Source organism: Lepisosteus oculatus, chromosome 3 (assembly GCF_040954835.1).
Source record: "Lepisosteus oculatus isolate fLepOcu1 chromosome 3, fLepOcu1.hap2, whole genome shotgun sequence".
NCBI lineage: Eukaryota > Metazoa > Chordata > Actinopteri > Semionotiformes > Lepisosteidae > Lepisosteus > Lepisosteus oculatus.
Window position 1 is genome coordinate 31,952,138 of NC_090698.1, and position 18,520 is coordinate 31,970,657.

General features: G+C 38.1%; 1 protein-coding gene across 1 annotated transcript in view; it reads left to right on the plus strand.

Annotated features, from left to right (window-relative positions):
• The window catches only part of cntnap3 (contactin associated protein family member 3), a 345,658-nt gene that overhangs the window by 113,149 nt on the left and 213,989 nt on the right, over nt 1-18,520 (plus strand). Inside the window, exon 3 of the mRNA XM_015338241.2 lies at nt 11,515-11,708. Coding sequence (XP_015193727.2) covers nt 11,515-11,708 — 194 coding nt within the window. The remainder of the gene's footprint in view (nt 1-11,514; nt 11,709-18,520) is intronic.

Consider the following 18,520-nt stretch of genomic DNA (forward strand, 5'->3'; position numbering starts at 1 on the left):
AGGATAATAGAGTTTTGCTGTTTTGTGGGATTTTTGATGATCCAGACAAAGTCTAAATTTGTCATGCCAGTCAATCAGGAAAATTTAGAAAATTGCCACTTACATTATCACTTTTGGTTGGACTAAAGGATGAAAAAACACAATCACTGTCAAACAAAAAAGTTAACATCACAGGGGCTTGATTTAATGATTAAATGCCACATTTTGGCTGTCGACTGAAGTAGTATTTGTGTTCATAAGTTATTAATAGATACTGACATTGTTTATGCGACAATACCAGGACAAAATCATATTAAAAAGCCCTTTGCAACATTTGTTAGCATTGGGTGCTGGAATCCCCAAAGCCTGTTTTAGTAGCATCTGTTACAAATCAAGACAGTAGGCTAAACAGGAACTCACATCTTTAGAACTAAGAAACACCATTTAACTTAACTAACATACATTTGGAAACCAGACCACTAAGCAATAACCCACACTAGCATAAGAAGAACAAGGAATCTCTACACAGAAATCCCAGTCAGTCTAAAATTAAACCCAGGACCAGAGAGCTGTACAACTGCAATACCTGTGACATTTTACTTTAAAGGAGTATTTAATAAAAAGTTACTTTTATTATAGTTATTGGCAAATTTCAGGGCTTATGAAAGTTAAGTAGCAAGTATAAAGTTAATAAGGTATGTAACATAAAAATTGAATGGCTCAATTTTTTACACAATAAAATGGAAAGTACAGTTTTTATGTGCAGCATAACAGTATATGAAAAGTATGAAAGGTAACGAATGAGAGGGGGTATTGTGGTTCTTTAGACTTATGTGGTTGCTAATGATCAAGTGATACACCTTCAGTGAAGCAGGGCAGCTTTGATAGTTCAGTTGAACAGCTTGTTCCAGGTTCTTACAAGCCTTTGTGTAAAAAACGTGCTCCCTGCACTTCCAGTTTTGAGTGCTTTCCCCCTTGGTTTCTCCTTGTCCTCTGGTTGGTATTTAACTTCTGGATTTAAAGAAGCCTATTGTGCTGACTTTATCAGTGCCTTTGAGGATATTTGATTGAATAATTGGATCAGGTACCCTTCTATTGTTCTCTGTTCAAAATTAACACGATTCATTTATTTTAGAATGTCATTATTGGACATTCATTTATGCTTTGTTGTTCATCTCTGGACTGACTGTAGAGTGGCAATATCTGGACACAATATTATGAATACAGTCTTATGACTCACAACTGGTAACCCACTGAAGCTAAGCAGGAGTGAGCCTGGCCAGTACTTGGAGAAAGCAAAGGATGTTGCTGGAAGAGGTATTAGGGGGATCACACCCTGCAGTTTGTGTGGGTCATAAAGATCCAGTGTAGTGATGAGGCCACATTTGTGTCAAAGGCAACAATACAGCTGATGTCTTCTGAATTAACAGTGATACAAGAACAAGAAGACACATGGAAACTGCATAAAATGCATGTAAAACTTCTTTACCCAAAGGGTTCATACGTGGCCATATGATTGAAACTCACAGCCTGGTTTCTTTCGAGAAATGGCTAGGTGAGATCCTACAAATCATACACCAGTAATGGTGTCATATCTCATATCTTGAGCTTTTATGAGGTAATTTTTTCAGATTTTATTTTGGTGAATATGTTGATGAAACACGTGACTATGGCTTTAATCTCAAAGAAAATAAAAAATATTTTGATTCTTTTATCCCTTCAATAACTGAACAAATTGAAAGTTTATTAACTTATCTATTTTTAAAGATTTTAGAAACTAAAGTTTAGACTGTAAATACTTAATCTCATTTCATATAAGAAATTAAGAACTATTAGATTAAAATGATTCTGTTCATGCTCTAGATACAGAGGCACATTACTCTGTATTCACTTAGCCTCTGCCTCTTCACATTTCAGTAAATAGGCAAAGGTCACTTAGTTTGCTCCATGTACCACTGCAGTGTGCCAATTACAAAATCTGTAGCTGAAGTAATTATTAATCTTGGCCTTTTACTTTTAGCCAATATGCCAAAACATGCCTAGTATTGAAACATACCGTACACTTTTTAAATCAATGAAAGTATGTGCATAGCATAAAGAAAACATGAATTCAAAAACCCAGACTGACAGTTTTGGTCCAGCATATGTACTTGTAATACTACTAGGTCATTTTACATTTTTATGCGTTATCAACAATAATGAGCATTAAGGATAAAGAATTTAAAAGTCATGCTTAATATTTTAAATGTTTAATTCTTTCTCTGTGAATTCTCACAATTAATTTTATGTTAATTTGAAAATGGTTGTGCTGATTAAGAAATTAGTAATTTAATCCCTTAGGTCAGTAGTTACAATATGCATTACAATAGGCCACTGTGCTTTTCCTCTTTTGACAGATACCATAAAATTAATTTAATTACAAAAATAGTTGTACAATAATTATTCTTTGTAAATGTCCGTTAACTAATGGATTATAATGTACTGTTAATTTCCCACCAGTTGCACTTCTCTGCACAATGTACGATTCATTTAGACCTTTATAGGGAAGCAACTTTAGACCCAAGTTGTGAAGATGGAAGATGACATATATTGTATTTAAATTTACATGTCACCATGCTTTCATTATGGAGTTTAAACTATAGGCAGGGTAGTTTAACCTTGTATTTTGCTTATTGTTATCAGTTATGCAAGGATATTAATTTCAGCTGTGTTAAGTGATCATTAACAAAGAGAGTTTTGAATAGCGAGTTTTGAAATTTTCTTAGGGAAAAATATTTAAAATAAATTTAGATTAATGCATTCAGTGTATAGAAGGTTATTCTCACCTGTGTTTTGCTTTAAAGATAGTTTAATTGTGTACTCAAGTACAGAATAACTACAAATTACATTCAAGACATAATTAAAAATTATGAAAAAATAATTTAATTATAAATGAAAAACACACTGTACAATATTGTAACATGCAGACTCAGCCATTCAAAACAAGCAGGCGATACTGCATTATTTTGTGGTGCGCTTGACGCGGTATACTGCAAGTTATGGTATTAATATCGCATAGAACCGCATGATACCGCATGATAACGCAGGTAAAATAATAGTATCCGGAATTTCCGCAAGGTGGAGCTAATAAAGCTCAACCTCTCATGATTGAGCTCTCGCCATCAAAGTCTTTACAGAAGATATAACTAATAGTATTTATAATGAATGACCTTGGACAAGCTGTAAACTCAAAGTATTGCCCTGGTCCACATTCTTTTTTTCATTGACCGTCTTTGTAAAAGTAACACCACAGGAGATTTTGAGAATCTCCGATTCACCATGGCTTTCACATGCTCATAAAAGATATTGATTTACGAACATAAACATATTACTGTATTCAAAACTGTACTGTATACAGTATGTATATGTATATTTAATGTTTTTACTTTGCCCGTTTAAGTATTGAATATTTATATGGAATTTTACCACTGAAGGGAAAACTTAGTAGCTGAGCATAAAAAGAAAAGGCGCATAACGCGTGTGAAGACCATAAACGATATTAATTTAGGAACATAAACATACAGTATTACAGTATGTAAACTGTATATGGCTGGTCACAGTACTTTAAAGAAAAAATACACACCAATATTCCATTTCTCCCTAAACATTTTAAGCATCGAAGTCTTTAACTAACATGTGAAATAACGTGTATAAAAAATGGTAGTTTTAAGCTTTTCTTCTAATATAATACGGAATCGCATATCTAAAGAAATTAATTACGATATAATTATATTTGTATACTGCAACACAGTAATACACGCTATTTATTCCCGGTAGCCTGCTGGTCTACGTGCTTGATTAGTAACCTATAGGTTGTGTGTTCAAATCCATCCGGTGCCGTGACTTTTTTTTTAAAGAAACATTTCTTTGAAAATATAGAATAACAATATTATGGACAATTAATTGACAATAATATACAAAAGCACATATTCAATTTGGGAAATAGTTTTAACATGTAAATAGTTCCCTGGTTCTGGACCCCTAGGTGGTTCTCCCTTGCTCGTTCGTTTGCCCTCCCCCCCTCTAAAATAATGAAATTCACATGAAACAAAACAAAAAATAACATTAATATAAAATATACAGACATATTACAGACATTTACAACAATGACATATTATAAAATATTTACATATAATGTAGACAGAAGGAGCATTATTGGGAGACAGGCTCACTGTTCCTCAGGCTGACAGGAGATCACATACTGGTCTGCCAGTTCAACTAAGTACCCTCCTCCCTCTCCCAGTAGGATTGGGACCTGTTGTGATTCTGGCAGGTGTGGGAACTCTGGTACTAGATTTCTGAGTTTAGGGAAGAATGTTTCTCTAATCCCAGAGTATCTGTCACAGTGCAGTAGGAAGTGCACCTCTCTCTATTTCTCCCCGCTGGCAGTGGTAGCACAGTCTCTCTCTTTCGCCTCCCCCCCCCCCCCGTCTCAATTCAATTCAATTTAAGGTGCTTTATTAGCAGGGCTCGTCGTGGGTCTCTCTCTGGTCGGGGTGCGGGAGAGCTCGCTGGCAGGTGGTGACGGAGAAGAAAATAAAGGCAGCTTTTAACTCTGCATTCACACACCAATACTTCATTTCTCCCTAAACATTTTAAGCACCAAAGTCTTTCATGTGTTTTTCATCACTCTCTGCGGGAGTGCTGGCTGTGACGAATTAAACCGGTTTCACAGGTATTTTGAAGTGGTCGAGTCTTCAGCAGGAGGGGGGAACAAGCTGCCTAGCCATGTGGAATGCCACAGAACCCCAAACAGACAATACACATTAGCCGAATATTTGACCAAGATATCCAGACACAGCTGTATGAGCTCCAGCAGTAAAACTCAAAGTACTATGCTGGTCCACACTATTTGCAACCGTCATTTTAAATGAAAAGACTTTATTTTCTCGTCTACAAAAAGTAACACCCACCACAGCATTTTGTTCATCTAACTAACAAGGATGGGACATTAGCTAGCCAATATGATAAAGGAATAACTTTTTTGTTTATTTCTTTAGCACATTTATTTGAACATTTCCATCGATTGTACAAGCACTGAAAACTGTTCAATCCCTAGTTCGTCAGGCATTTTCTTTTACTATAACAGATATAAAAACTCCCTTGCTTTTAACAGAGCGTTTCATAATTTCTAACAACAAATGATTTAAACTGCGACACTTATCATTCAACGAGAGCTCAAAATATCACAAGGATCCTCAAGAGATCAACAAAGACAACAGAAAAATATATGTGTATAAGATACTGTCCATGGGAATCTAAGCTTTTTTATCTACGCTAAGAAGTAGTCTTTAAAATTTCTTCATTACACAGTGAAGTCAAAATTCCTATATTAGAAAATTAGAAAATATAGGACTTCTTCGAATGTATGACAGGCTATCAGACTTCAGGACCGGAATTATCCGTTTTATAATGGGGAATATAGTGTAAAATCCTGGGTTCGGTAAAATGTTTCAGGCATTCATGTGAAGGACAACGGAGCTTTCACTGGCCGATTATCATTATTATCAATATTATTAATAATTATATTAATTAAAGGGTCTGACTATCTAAACATATGTATCTATATAGCAGGTAGTATCACTGTATTCCACTTTCTTTGTAAACACGGAAAAACAGATTCACAAAGTGACGCTGTGTCACGGTTTAAAAAAAAAACGGTTTGAACACCCTATATTGTAATAAGCTGCTGAGCTCAGAATAGGAATGTTCCTGCTGTCAGAGGGGGTGGAAAGTGCCAGCAGTCATTTAATTAGTATTACAATTCGCACTGATTCCCTTGCGAAAATATGGACTTAAGAATATCCGTGCATGGTCAAACAATGGCATTAAGCACTAAAAATTAATATGGTTAATAATAGTAAACTGTAACATGCTGTAACAAGATCGGTTAAACTGGGAAGAAAATGCTTTCAGAGAAAATGTTTCAGGTGTGAAGAACATAGATCTCCAATGCAATTTCAAACAAACCTGTTCCCACACACCCTGCCCCCACTGCCATTAGAATATAAACAAAGCACTGAAATCTTTAGAGCTAATGATTAGGTGTTTCCGTCAACACCTTCCAGCAGCACTCCTGTGCTCAGACGAGAGAGAGACACAAGACAAGCCTGCCAGCCCGAGAGAGAACGAGAGAAACACCAAGGGGTGCGGAACCAGGGAACTATTTACATGGAAAACCGGCGATCTCCCCAGACTGTCTGTCTTTATTTAGAACTCACTTTAGATGAAAGGCAGCGACCTTAATCAAGCCCAAATCATAATTGAACCCATTCAGAGCCTACATTACATTTTAGCGTTTCATTCTGAGCAGAAGACCCTCACAACTGAAGAAGGCTTGTGTTTTCTCTCTTCTCTTTTAAGCATGTGTACAATGCTGTAATACAATTTAAAATAATTAAAAGTTTAAACAGTATCAACTAAACTCCATTAATATAAATATCGAGTGGTATTAAATAAATACATATTTTTAGTATAGATTACTCTTTTCTAAAATGTATTTAAAAAATAAAAACGATTACAATCTAATCTTTTCACGTTTGATCCCAAAATCCCAAGAAAAATAAATCTAAACGGGGAGAAAGCTATGCTGAAAGTTTATTAAGATACTTTGAAGACAAAGATAACAATTTATGTTGCATTTGTCTGATTGTGAATCAAAAAATAAATGTAAACACGTGTTTGCAATTTAAATCAATATAAATGTTTATATTGTAACGCATACTGTACAGCCATCATTTCTCTATAAAAATTTAAAAGATCATTTGCGCAACCTGAGAGGGGGGGGTCTGCTCTCAGTGACAGCTGACAATCCTCCATACACTCATGTGAAGATTAATAATGCCAATGTAAACGTCGTATTTACAATTCATTGATAATAGAAATGTTAAGTTCTCTAAAGCTTTGTAACAGTTTACCCAGGCAGAAAAAGATCAGCTACACTGGGAAGATGTGACGCCGAAGATATGATTAATAACCTTTTAAATCTGAAGGGAGATCTAAAGGGATCCCCCCCCACACACACACACGATAGAAGCAGGAAGCAGAAGCAGGGACTGTTGTCAGAAGGGAAGAAGGTGACTATTCATAGTTATCAAAAATGACTTAGAATTGATCATGTTGTGATATTTTGAAATATAAAAGTCAATTGATTATCCATAATATTGCTATTCTATTTTTTCGAAGAAATGTTTGTTAAAAGAAAAGTCCAGCACCAGCTGGATTTGAGCACACAACCCATGAGTTGGTAATCGGGCACGTAGACCAGTAGGCTACAAGGGAAGTCGCATGAAGAGTGGGGCAAAACAGCCCTACACAACCCTGTCGCAGTACATGAATTTAATCATATCGTTATTAAATTCTTTAGATACGCGATTCCATATTATATTAGCAAAAAAGCTTAAAACTACCACTTTTTCACACGCTATTTCACATGCTAGTTAAATACTTCGATGCTTAAAATTGTTAGGGAGAAATGGAATACCAGTGTGTATTTTTCCTTTAAAGTACCAATTCCTGTAATCTGACTGGCTGACACCCTTCTGAAGTGGTTCCATAAAATCTGGTATACGGAAAAGAAAGCGTTGATAAAAAAGCCTGGATTCTCATGTATCTCATACAAGTATGTTTTAATACAGTCTTTGCTGTGCCCTTGAGGATCCTTGTGATATTTTGAGCTCTAGTTGAATGATAAGTGTCGCATTTTAAATCATTTTCGTAGTAAGAAATTATGAAATGCCCTGTGAAAAGCAAGGGAGTTTTTATGCCCGTTGGAGTAAAACAAAATGTAGGGCTTGGACAGATTCCAAGTGCTTGTACAAATGTGCTAAAGAAATTATACTTTGAGTATACAGCTTGTCCAAAGTCATTCATTATTAATACTATTAGTAATATCTTCGGTAAAGGCCTTGATGCATAAATATTTCTGATAAAGGTAGGTTGTGTACTTTTGTCCAACTGAGCAATCTTGCTTTCATAAAATATACCAACATTTTAATGATTAACATGCTGTAATACACAGTTCAAAATTAAAAGCTCAAATGCTGTACATGAGAGGTTAAGCTCCCCCTGGCGGTTTTACAAGGTGACGCCGGATACTTTCTGGCATGACGTCAAATGACACGATTAACCGCGTGATACCGTGACACGCCCACCGGGGTATGCCGCTAAATACCCCACCCATTTTGAATGGCTGCATCTGTACCTGACCAATTTAAGTTAGCGGTTGTTAAGAAGTCAAATTTGGATCCACAGGTTCTTAACAACTACAAGCCTGTTTCAAATGTCCCATTTCTATCTAAAATTCTTCTGAGAATGGTTGTGGCCTAGCTGCAATCGTATCTGGATTAAAAAAATATACTTGAGAAATTTCAGCCTCGTTTCCGCCAAGGCCACAGCCCTGAAACTGCATTAACAAGAGTTACTGAAACAGGGAATGCAACAGTGCTTTTACTTCTCGATCTTAGTGCTGCCTTTGACACGGTTGACCACTCCATTTTTTGTTCGAATATCTAATAATTGTACTTCTTCGTCAATGTCACCAGTTCAATTTGAGGTACCACAGGGATCAGTGCTGGGACCAATATGGTTCTTTCTGTACATGCTTCTGCTAGGTAGGATAATACAAAACCATAATATTAACTTTCATTCATATGCCGATGACACTCAAATATGCATTACCTTTACACGTAATGACAACATGTCTTTTATCACTTTAGGTAATTGCATTAATGAAGTAAAGACTAGGATGTGTGAAAACTTTTAGTTACTCAACTCTGATAAAACAGAGGTTATGTTGTTTGGAGGCAACAATACTCATAGGACTACTATAACTTCAGGACTTAACTTTTTAAAAATTTGCCTCAGCACATAACTTAGGTGTCATATTAGACACAGGGCTATTACTTAACTCTCATCTTAAAACAGTATCTAAAACATGCTTCCTACAGTTAAGAAATATTGCAAAACTACGGCAGTTTCTCTCCACTCAAGACACAGAGAAATTACTACATGCTCTTGTATAACGCAGGTTAGACTACTGCAATGCCCTATTATCAGGGAGCACTCACTACTCTTTCAACACCTTTCAGCAAATTCAGAATGCAGCAGCTAGAATTGGTTCTAGGAGCAGAAAGTACAACCATATAACCCCCATACTTAGCTCTCTTCATTGGCTTCCTGTCAGGTACAGGGCGGACTTTACAGAGATACAGAGATCTGCATGGAGTACTAACACACAGAAAACATGATGGATGTATCGATTAATACCCTCATCATTTCCTTTTTTAAATTATATAATGTTAGCATGCCCAAAGGGTTTGGGCAACCAGTTGACCTTGGACCCCTAGAGGTTTTTTCTCTCCTTACTAAGGAGTTTTTGATTCCTCTACTCCGTAGTCTTCTGGTCTGTATTGACAAAATGTATCATCAATTGTATTGTTAAGAACCTTGGGGCAACCTTGTTGTGAAAGGCGCTATATAAAAATAAATTGAATTAATGTTACCACAGTCAGCGGACAACTGGATGTTCTTACAGAGTTTCAGCCAATAGTTGTTGGCAAAGCGCCTAGCATTGAACATTGAGTACATTGAGCGTTGCTCCGGGTTTTCCTGAGTGCTGTAAAGATCTTTTCAGAGGGATTTCTCTTGTAGTTGACTGGTTCCAGCTCAGCAAATCCAGTTTCAAACCAGCCTGGTCTCTTTTTCTTGCCAAAGATATCTATGGATGTAATGTAGATTGCATTGCGGATGTGGTTCCATCTCTTTTCGGTGCTGTCTATGGGGAAGTTTTGGTGTAGTTTCTCAATGGACTCTGCAAAACGCTCGCATAGGTCTGGGACTGCTATCTTTGCAGTATTGATGCTAGGGCGGCCTTTCTGCTTTAAGCGATTGACTTGCCTGGGCTGGAGTTGCATCTTAAAGAAAACGAGGGAATTCCAGAATTCCAGAAGCCTTTGCCCATTCTCGTTCAGTATTCAGCCTCTTGAATTCTAGGTTGATAATGGCTGTCTTCCTAGAGTCGTCAATTTGACCTGGGTCATCAGAAAGGCCCGGGCACATGGTCCTGATATTACAACTTGCTAAGCGCAGAACTGGTGATCTCTTAGTGCTTCTGTGTTTGCTTGGTGCAGTGTTTTTAGTCTGCTTGTCAAGTCGATTCTCTCAGCTCCATGCACCCAATGAAGCAGGCAGACTGTGGCAGTTCAGCAAATTACTAGCTGGGGGCTGCCTGGCTTGAAGTGGGCTGTAGCTAACCAGTGGGATATGATGATCCCTCCCATCATTTGGGCTTCAATCTGGATTTCTCCGTCAGGGTTTACTCCCCTAGCCTTTTGAGATTACATTTTCAAGATTTTGATATGATACTAGCATGTTAAATGCAGAATGATTTTTTTTCCCTCGAAATTCAGGCTATTCACCAATTTTGCTAAATTGAGGTTATTCTTCAAAATATCAAGTGTTAAACATTTATTATTTATGCAATTATGTATTACTCATAAAATGTTAAAATATATTAAAACAAATTAAGTAACACTAAATTGCCATCTAGTCAAACACAACATGATTCACCTCAAAGAACTTTATTATTTAAAGTTATTGTTTATCAAAACTTAAAGGAATTGAAAGTGAGTCATGAATCATACTTCAGAATATTTAAACTAGCTATGCTGCTGGTTTAGAGATAAGTGTGTAATTTGGTTTGTTTGTTATTTATTTTTTTGTCCAGTATATATTCGTTTTAAGTGTATTAGAGATGGATCTATGGAGGTGTATGTACATTTGTTAATACACAGTAGGAATGGACAACACTATTAATGCAAAAGTAACTCATCCTAGAAGCTACTGATACCCAAAAATATGGCCAGCAGCCATATCACCCAGCAACTCACATCTGAAACCCACTGAAGCTAACCAAGTGAGATCCTGGTCAGGACTTGGAAGGGAGACCTCCTCGGAAAAACTAAGGTTGCTGCTGGAACTGGTGTTAGAGGAGCAAGCAGAGGACACTCACCCTGTGGGGTCTGTGTGGGTCCTAATGTCCCAGTATAGTGACGGGGACACCATACTGTAAAAAAAAGGTGCTGTCCTTCGGATGAGATATAAGGACCTGGTTCTCTGTGGTCATTTAAAATCCCAGGGCGTTTATCGAAAAGAGTAGGGGTGTTACCCGGGTATCCGGTCCAAAATTTCCTATTGGCCTTTACCAATGGCTGCCGTTGCATCATCCAGGTGGATGCTACACATTGGTGGTGGTGGAAGGGAGTCCCCATTACCTGTAAAAGCGCTTTGAGTGGAGTGTCAGCAATTATATAATTATTATATGAACTAGTAGGTTTAATTGTGAAGTGCAATCAAATCTTTGATCAAATCTTAATTTTATTCATTTTTCATTTTTATAGTTTTTTTTTTTCTGAACCAACTGGTACATTTAAATAAATTAACTCCAATGCCTTAAATCACTGTTCCCTTCTTTTTGTTTTCCTTTTGATTTTAAAGGTGCTGGTGGTTGGTCCCCCTTGGACTCTAACAAATATCAATGGCTTCAGATTGATCTTGGAGAAAGAACTGAGATTACTGCTGTTGCCACACAAGGGAGATATGGGAGTTCAGACTGGGTGACAAGTTACCTCCTAATGTTCAGTGACACTGGCAGAAACTGGAAGCAGTATCGCCAAGAAGACAGTATTTGGGTAGGTAACCAATTAGTGGAGTATTTTAAGAAAACTCTTATATTTCTTTTCTTTCATTCACATGTATATTTTATATTGTTACAAATGGGTAGGTAGGTCCTTTTCAGGTCATCAAGGCCCATGGGGAATGGGGGGCAAGGGCCACCATTTTTCTTGATCATCTGACACTGGAGGTGGAGGTGATGTGGTCAGCATCACGCTCCAGCCAGCCTGTTACCCGCGAAAGGATTAACCCCCGGTACTCATTTGGAAAGCAGGATGAGTGGACCTGGGAGTCGTCTGGAAGGAATTAGAGCAAGCTTGCCCCTACCTAGGATTGAACCTGGGATCTTCCAGTCAGAAGCTAGATGCCCTTGCCATATGAGCTACCACAGCTCCAGTTACAAATTGCGGGTCACATAAAAGGTAAAAATCAGAGATTTACAAAGAGGTTTAGTCAATAAGTAAAATACATTTTCATAAGGCCCAACTTGTAAGTGATTTCTCCAGAAAATACCTGAGGGGCTGGTTTAATTAGAGGTACATCAATTCTTTATTCCCTGACAGAGCTTTGGTGAAAAGAATAATAATCCACACACACTTGTTTAAACATATATTTATTACAATGACTACACACAACAAAACATACAATACGCAAGTTAATCTTTGTACAGATCCAGCCATGAAAATGAGCAGAGTACGCTGCGTTAAAACGTGGTAGGCGTGGTGCATCATGCCGAATTATACTGCATTGAATTAAATTTTGATAATAGTATCCAGAGGCACCTTGTAAAACCTTGTAAAACATCCAGGTGGAGCTAATTAAGCTTAACATCACATGTATAACATTTGAGCTGTCACCAGAAAACGCCCGGTTTCTAATCTTGGTCACTGCAGTGGGACAATGTTTTTCCAATTAAGAATTTAAGTTGTATACTCTTTAGACTTTAATAATTTTAAATTTTGTATTACAGTGTGTTAATCAGTAAACATTAAAAAGTAGGTATATTTTATAAAAGCAAGATTGCTCAGTTGGGCAAAACAGACAACCTTCTACCTTCATCATAAATAATTTAATTATTCATTAATATTTTACATATCAAAGTCTTTAACTTGGTAACTTAGTGGGTTCTGGTTTTAACATGCCTGTTCTAACATTATTAAGCTTATATTGTGTACTTCATAAAAAGTTATAATGTTTCATCCTTTTCTAAGAATCCATACTAAAGAACACCACTTGCTGTTATTGTAAAAAAACAAATGTTGTAGTGATTTAACATCACTTGATAGTTATATGAATATGGAATTGTGTAACTAAGCAGCTAAAATATCACAGGTGGACATTTCGAAACATTTTGACATCCGATTCTTATTAAAAAACGTTTATTGTCCTTGTAGTGGTAATGGACAAAGCAATGCACCCAATGGTTCAAAGCGCAATCATAGTATTACTTTCGGTTTGTTTCTTATATAGCGAATACATAAAAATTGTCCCCTATTATAGCTTGTTGTTTGCGCCGGTGTGAATTTTTGTGAATTAAAAAGAGGGAAGAAGGGTTATTTTCACAATTGGCACTCTTAAGATTCTGACTGATTTGATTCCCCTCATTTAGCTGAATAGGATAAAGAAATTATGCAGTAGTTATATGTATTTGAAGGCGCTCTGTTTTATTAACGGACACTCCAACTGTGTTGAACAGTGATATGGATGTGGGTAATGTCATCCCCATTAAAAAATGTGCTTATTGCGCAAATCCTACTAATCTAGACACAAGAAGAGTATTATTGGACAATGCTGTGTGGCTCTGATTGAATTTCTCTTTAAACTGAAGAGTTATAGAGGAGACACATTGTGTATCGCCTCTTTTTACACTTGTAAGAACATTCCAATGTTAATGCCACATGGAAGATATTATTAATAACCTTTTAAATCTGAAGCTGTTGTAAGAAAACCGTCTCAGGGACGCCAAATATGTAATCATAGTGGCTCTCTGAAGGCACCAGTTCTGTAGGGTTTGGGCATTTACTGAGACAATTATTAATTGTAGCAGTAAATCACAAAGTTGATTCTTTTGATGTCTTTAGAGTCCAACCATCCAACACAACTCAAACAACGCACACACACAGGTACTAATACAAGAGGATACATTTATTAATACATAGAATATGCATGTAAACCTAACAGATCTTATCGAGAGGGTTATCAGAATACAAAAGGTATATATTCGGTCAGTTACAAAGAGTTACACATATCAAGAGGATATACGTTCAGTATATCATTCATTAAGACCGTTTCATAAATGAACCTGGTTATAACTTCTACATTAGATACTCAAAACAAGTACATAACTCTTAGGAATTAAATTGATATCAACTGGTTGGGATAACAATTGAATTCTCGAGCTGTAATGCATTGAAGTTGAATACTCATCCAATCTTTGGGGATTCAGATCTCCTGCGGCCACAAAGGAACAGTTGCAGGCTGTTGCTGTCCAATCCGCGCTGTCTGGCTCGGTGCCAGGCTGTGCTGTGCGGCTTGCGACGGTGCTACTAGCACAGTTTGTGCACAGGAGAAAAGATGACTGTGGGTCCCAGCAAGTCAGGAAGAGGACCGGTTCGTTCCTGATGAAGAGCTAGTTCTGAATAGTGATTCAGCTGTCCACAGTTCTGACCTGTTCACGAGGCTTGCTGCTGACGCTAACCTCGGGTGGATCCTCTGGTTACTCTCTGGCAACCTCCGCTCTAGACTCTTAGAACAAAGGAAAGTTCTGGCACTCGGACACACTGGCCGTTCCGTGGTTGTCCGGGCTGAGTCTCAGGATGGTCAGGAGGCGCGCTGGGAGAATGTCCTGCCCTTGGGAGCCTTCTGCTCCTGGGCCGTCCTGCCCTGGAATTCTCCTTTGAATTCCCTTTAGAACAGTCCACAGAATCCTCTCCAGAATCTTACTTAATCTTACTGAATCTCTGTGTTGCCTGTTTTTACCTGGAGGAACTTCAGCTCATTGATTGGCTGAAAGTTCCATGGGCATCAGAGTCCCACGTGGGTTACTCGGCCCTACCAGTCCCTGATTGGTTGATCAAGGTGAGATATGAGTCACTTACTCCTGACACTTAGGAATGCAGTCCAGATGTCCAACTGGCACTCCCTAGACAGATAGGCACCAATGGATGACCATTGATCATGATAGCCAGGCTTAGCTAAGTGCATCCCCCTTTGGGAGCTTGTTTCTTATCAAAAGAAAACATCTTAAATCAGCCTGCATGAATAGTTTCTCTGTGGCTGCACCACAGAGATGAACAGAGAAATGGGGCCTCATTTGGGAAGGCTCAGAACACTTAATTCTGCCTTATTAATAAGCCTCGCCGCTACACTGTTAACTACTTCACACCTGCATGTCAAGATCACGGTTTCAAAATAAAAAACAAACATCAAACCTTTGATTGGATGAGAATGTCATGATTGTTTCGCAAGCATGTGAAACGTGACAATTTGTTACAGTTACCATCAGGAGAAAAATAAGTTTATTTTTTATTTATTTGTCGCTGCTGCAGTTGCAATGGCTGGATAGTTAACACTTCCCAATTGTTTTTTCAGTTTGTCCATCGGGGGAAGGGGGAAGGGGGAATGGGGGGATGCTCTCCTTGACAGCTGACACTCCTCTGTATGCTTAAGTGAAAAATTAATAAAAAACGACAATGTAAATATCATATTTACAATTTGTTGAAAATAAAAATGTAAAGATCTCTAATGCTTTCTAAGTCAAGTACAAGAATTCACTTAGGGAGCTGTGTAAGCATGCATAGTCAGCATAAGATCAGCTAAAAAGAGCACCATAGGTGTCACATTTACTGTACATGTCAAACCAGTTGCTTTCCATGCTTTCTGTGTCCGAATCACAGCGCTTTGCAGGCTCTGTGTCATTTGTTCACAAACATATGGCCATCTGAAACATCATGTCTCGTAAATAGATATTTTAATAAGCGAAGCTTATGAAAACTGAAGAAAATACTTTGAGAAAGATACAAGAAGCTTGAAATTATTATTATTAAATTAACACTGTTAATAAGGATCAGCCACATTATTATAGTTTCAGAGGTATTTTTAAAACTGCTTTGTCATTCTCGATTCTTATTACAATATATACGATTTCGTTTTGAGGCTTGAGGAGTCTGTTAAATTGCCCCACTGAATAACGTGTTTTGAATTAAACCAGTTGAACAGTTGACAGTATTCACTTTTGCTCATTTGCGTTTTTATTTCATTATTAATATAACTTAATATTGAATATGTTATATTGAATATTTTATCTTATATTGTATTTTTGTACTCCTCATTGACAATCATCACAATTTACTTAGGTATGCAAATGTAAATCGATATGTTAAAATTGAAGATGTGTGCATCTGTACAGTATTTACAAACAAGGTGTTTTAGAGTCCTAACATTCTCATCACCCAGAAAACTCCCAGATTTCTACTAAGTTTGAAGCTTTTAATTAATGCCTACAGAGGCCAAATAACAGATAAGCTGCTTTCTAAATAAATGCAGTGCAACCTCCAATTAAATCTCTCTTTTTGCAGCCTAGATGCCATAACATAAATTGGAGCCTATTTCCCTATTCTAAAAATGCACTCTGAGCAGGAAATACGTTTCTAACTGAGATATTTTTACCCAGGAAACCCAAGAATAACAAGCTCTCTCTAACAGGGTTGAAATATTTATAATAAATAATAATTGCTTACACTTATATAGCGCTTTTCTGGGCACTCCACTCAAAGCGCTTTACAGGTAATGGGGACTCCCCACCACCACCACCAATGTGCAGCATCCACCTGGATGATGCGACAGCAGCCATAGTGCACCAGAACACTCACCACACATCAGCTATCAGTGGGGAGGAGAGCAGAGTAATGAATAGGGATTATTAGGAGGCCGTGATTGGTAAGGGCCAATGGGAAATTTAGAGAAACAATTTTAGAGAAGTCAGGACCTCGATTTTATGTCTCATCCGAAGGACGGCGCCTGTTTACAGTGTAGTGTCCCTGTCACTATACTGGGGCATTAGGACCCACATGGACCACAGAGTGAGCGCTTCCTGCTGGTCCCACTAACACCTCTTCCAGCAGCAACCTTAGTTTTTCCCAGGAGGTCTCCCATCCAGGTACTGACCAGGCTCACACCTGCTTAGCTTCAGTGGGTTGCCAGTTGTGAGTTGCAGGGTGATATGGCTGCTGGCTTTAGCTCTAGTCAGGTTTTGCTGGGATGATTATGAAGTAGGGGCTCCAACTCCTCTGGACTCTTGTCTCTCCTCTCTTCTTACCTGATTTTTTTTCTTTTTCTGGATCTTGTTGTCTCTCTGTGCTCTTATATTGGTCTTATATTGTGTGTTTTATACTCCTCATTGACAATTATTAACCTGAGAATTTACCTACAGTGCCTTGCGAAAGTATTCGGCCCCCTTGAACTTTTCAACCTTTTGCCACATTTCAGGCTTCAAACATAAAGATATACATTTTTTATTTTATGTGAAGAATCACCAACAAGTGGGACACAATTGTGAAGTGGAACGAAATCTATTGGATTTTTGAAACTTTTTTAACTAATAAAAAAATGAAAAGTGGGGCGTGCAAAATTATTCGGCCCCTTTACTTTCAGTGCAGCAAACTCACTCCAGAAGTTCAGCGAGGATCTCTGAATGATCCAATGTTGTCCTAAATGACTGATGGTGATAAATAGAATCCACCTGTGTGTAATCAAGTCTCTGTATAAATGCACCTGCTCTGTGATAGTCTCAAGGTTCTGTTGAAAGCGCAGAGAGCATCATGAAGACCAAGGAACACACCAGGCAGGTCCGTAATACTGTTGTGGAGAAGTTTAAAGCTGGATTTGGATACAAAAAGATTTCCCAAGCTTCAAACATCCCAAGGAGCACTGTGCAAGCGATCATCTTGAAATGGAAGGAGTATCAGACCACTGCAAATCTACCAAGACCTGGCCGTCCCTCTAAACTTTCAGCTCAGACAAGGAGAAGACTGATCAGAGATGCAGCCAAGAGGCCCATGATCACTCTGGATGAACTGCAGAGAACTACAGCTGAGGTGGGAGAGTCTGTCCATAGGACAACAATCAGTCTTACACTGCACAAATCTGGCCTTTATGGAAGAGTGGCAAGAAGAAAGCCATTTCTCAAAGATATCCATAAAAAGTCTCGTCTAAAGTTTGCCACAAGCCACCTGGGAGACACCCCAAACATGTGGAAGAAGGTGCTCTGGTCAGATGAAACCAAAATCGAACTTTTTGGCCACAATGCAAAACGATATGTTTGGCGTAAAAGCAACACAGCTCATGACCCTCAACACACCATCCCCACTGTCAAACATGGTGGTGGCAGCATCATGGTTTGGGCCTGCTTTTCTTCAGCAGGGACAGGGAAGATGGTTAAAATTGAGGGGAAGATGGATGCAGCCAAATACAGGACCATTCTGGATGAAAACCTGTTGGAGTCTGCAAAAGACCTGAAACTGGGACGGAGATTTATCTTCCAACAAGACAATGATCCCAAACATACAGCAAAATCTACAAAGGAATGGTTCACAAATAAACGTATCCAGGTGTTTGAATGGCCAAGTCAAAGTCCAGACCTGAATCCAATCGAGAATCTGTGGAAAGAGCTGAAAACTGCTGTTCACAAACGCTCTCCATCCAACCTCACTGAGCTCAAGCTGTTTTGCAAGGAAGAATGGGCAAGAATTTCAGTCTCTCGATGTGCAAAACTGATAGAGACATACCCCAAGCGACTTGCAGCTGTAATCGCAGCAAAAGGTGGCTCTAC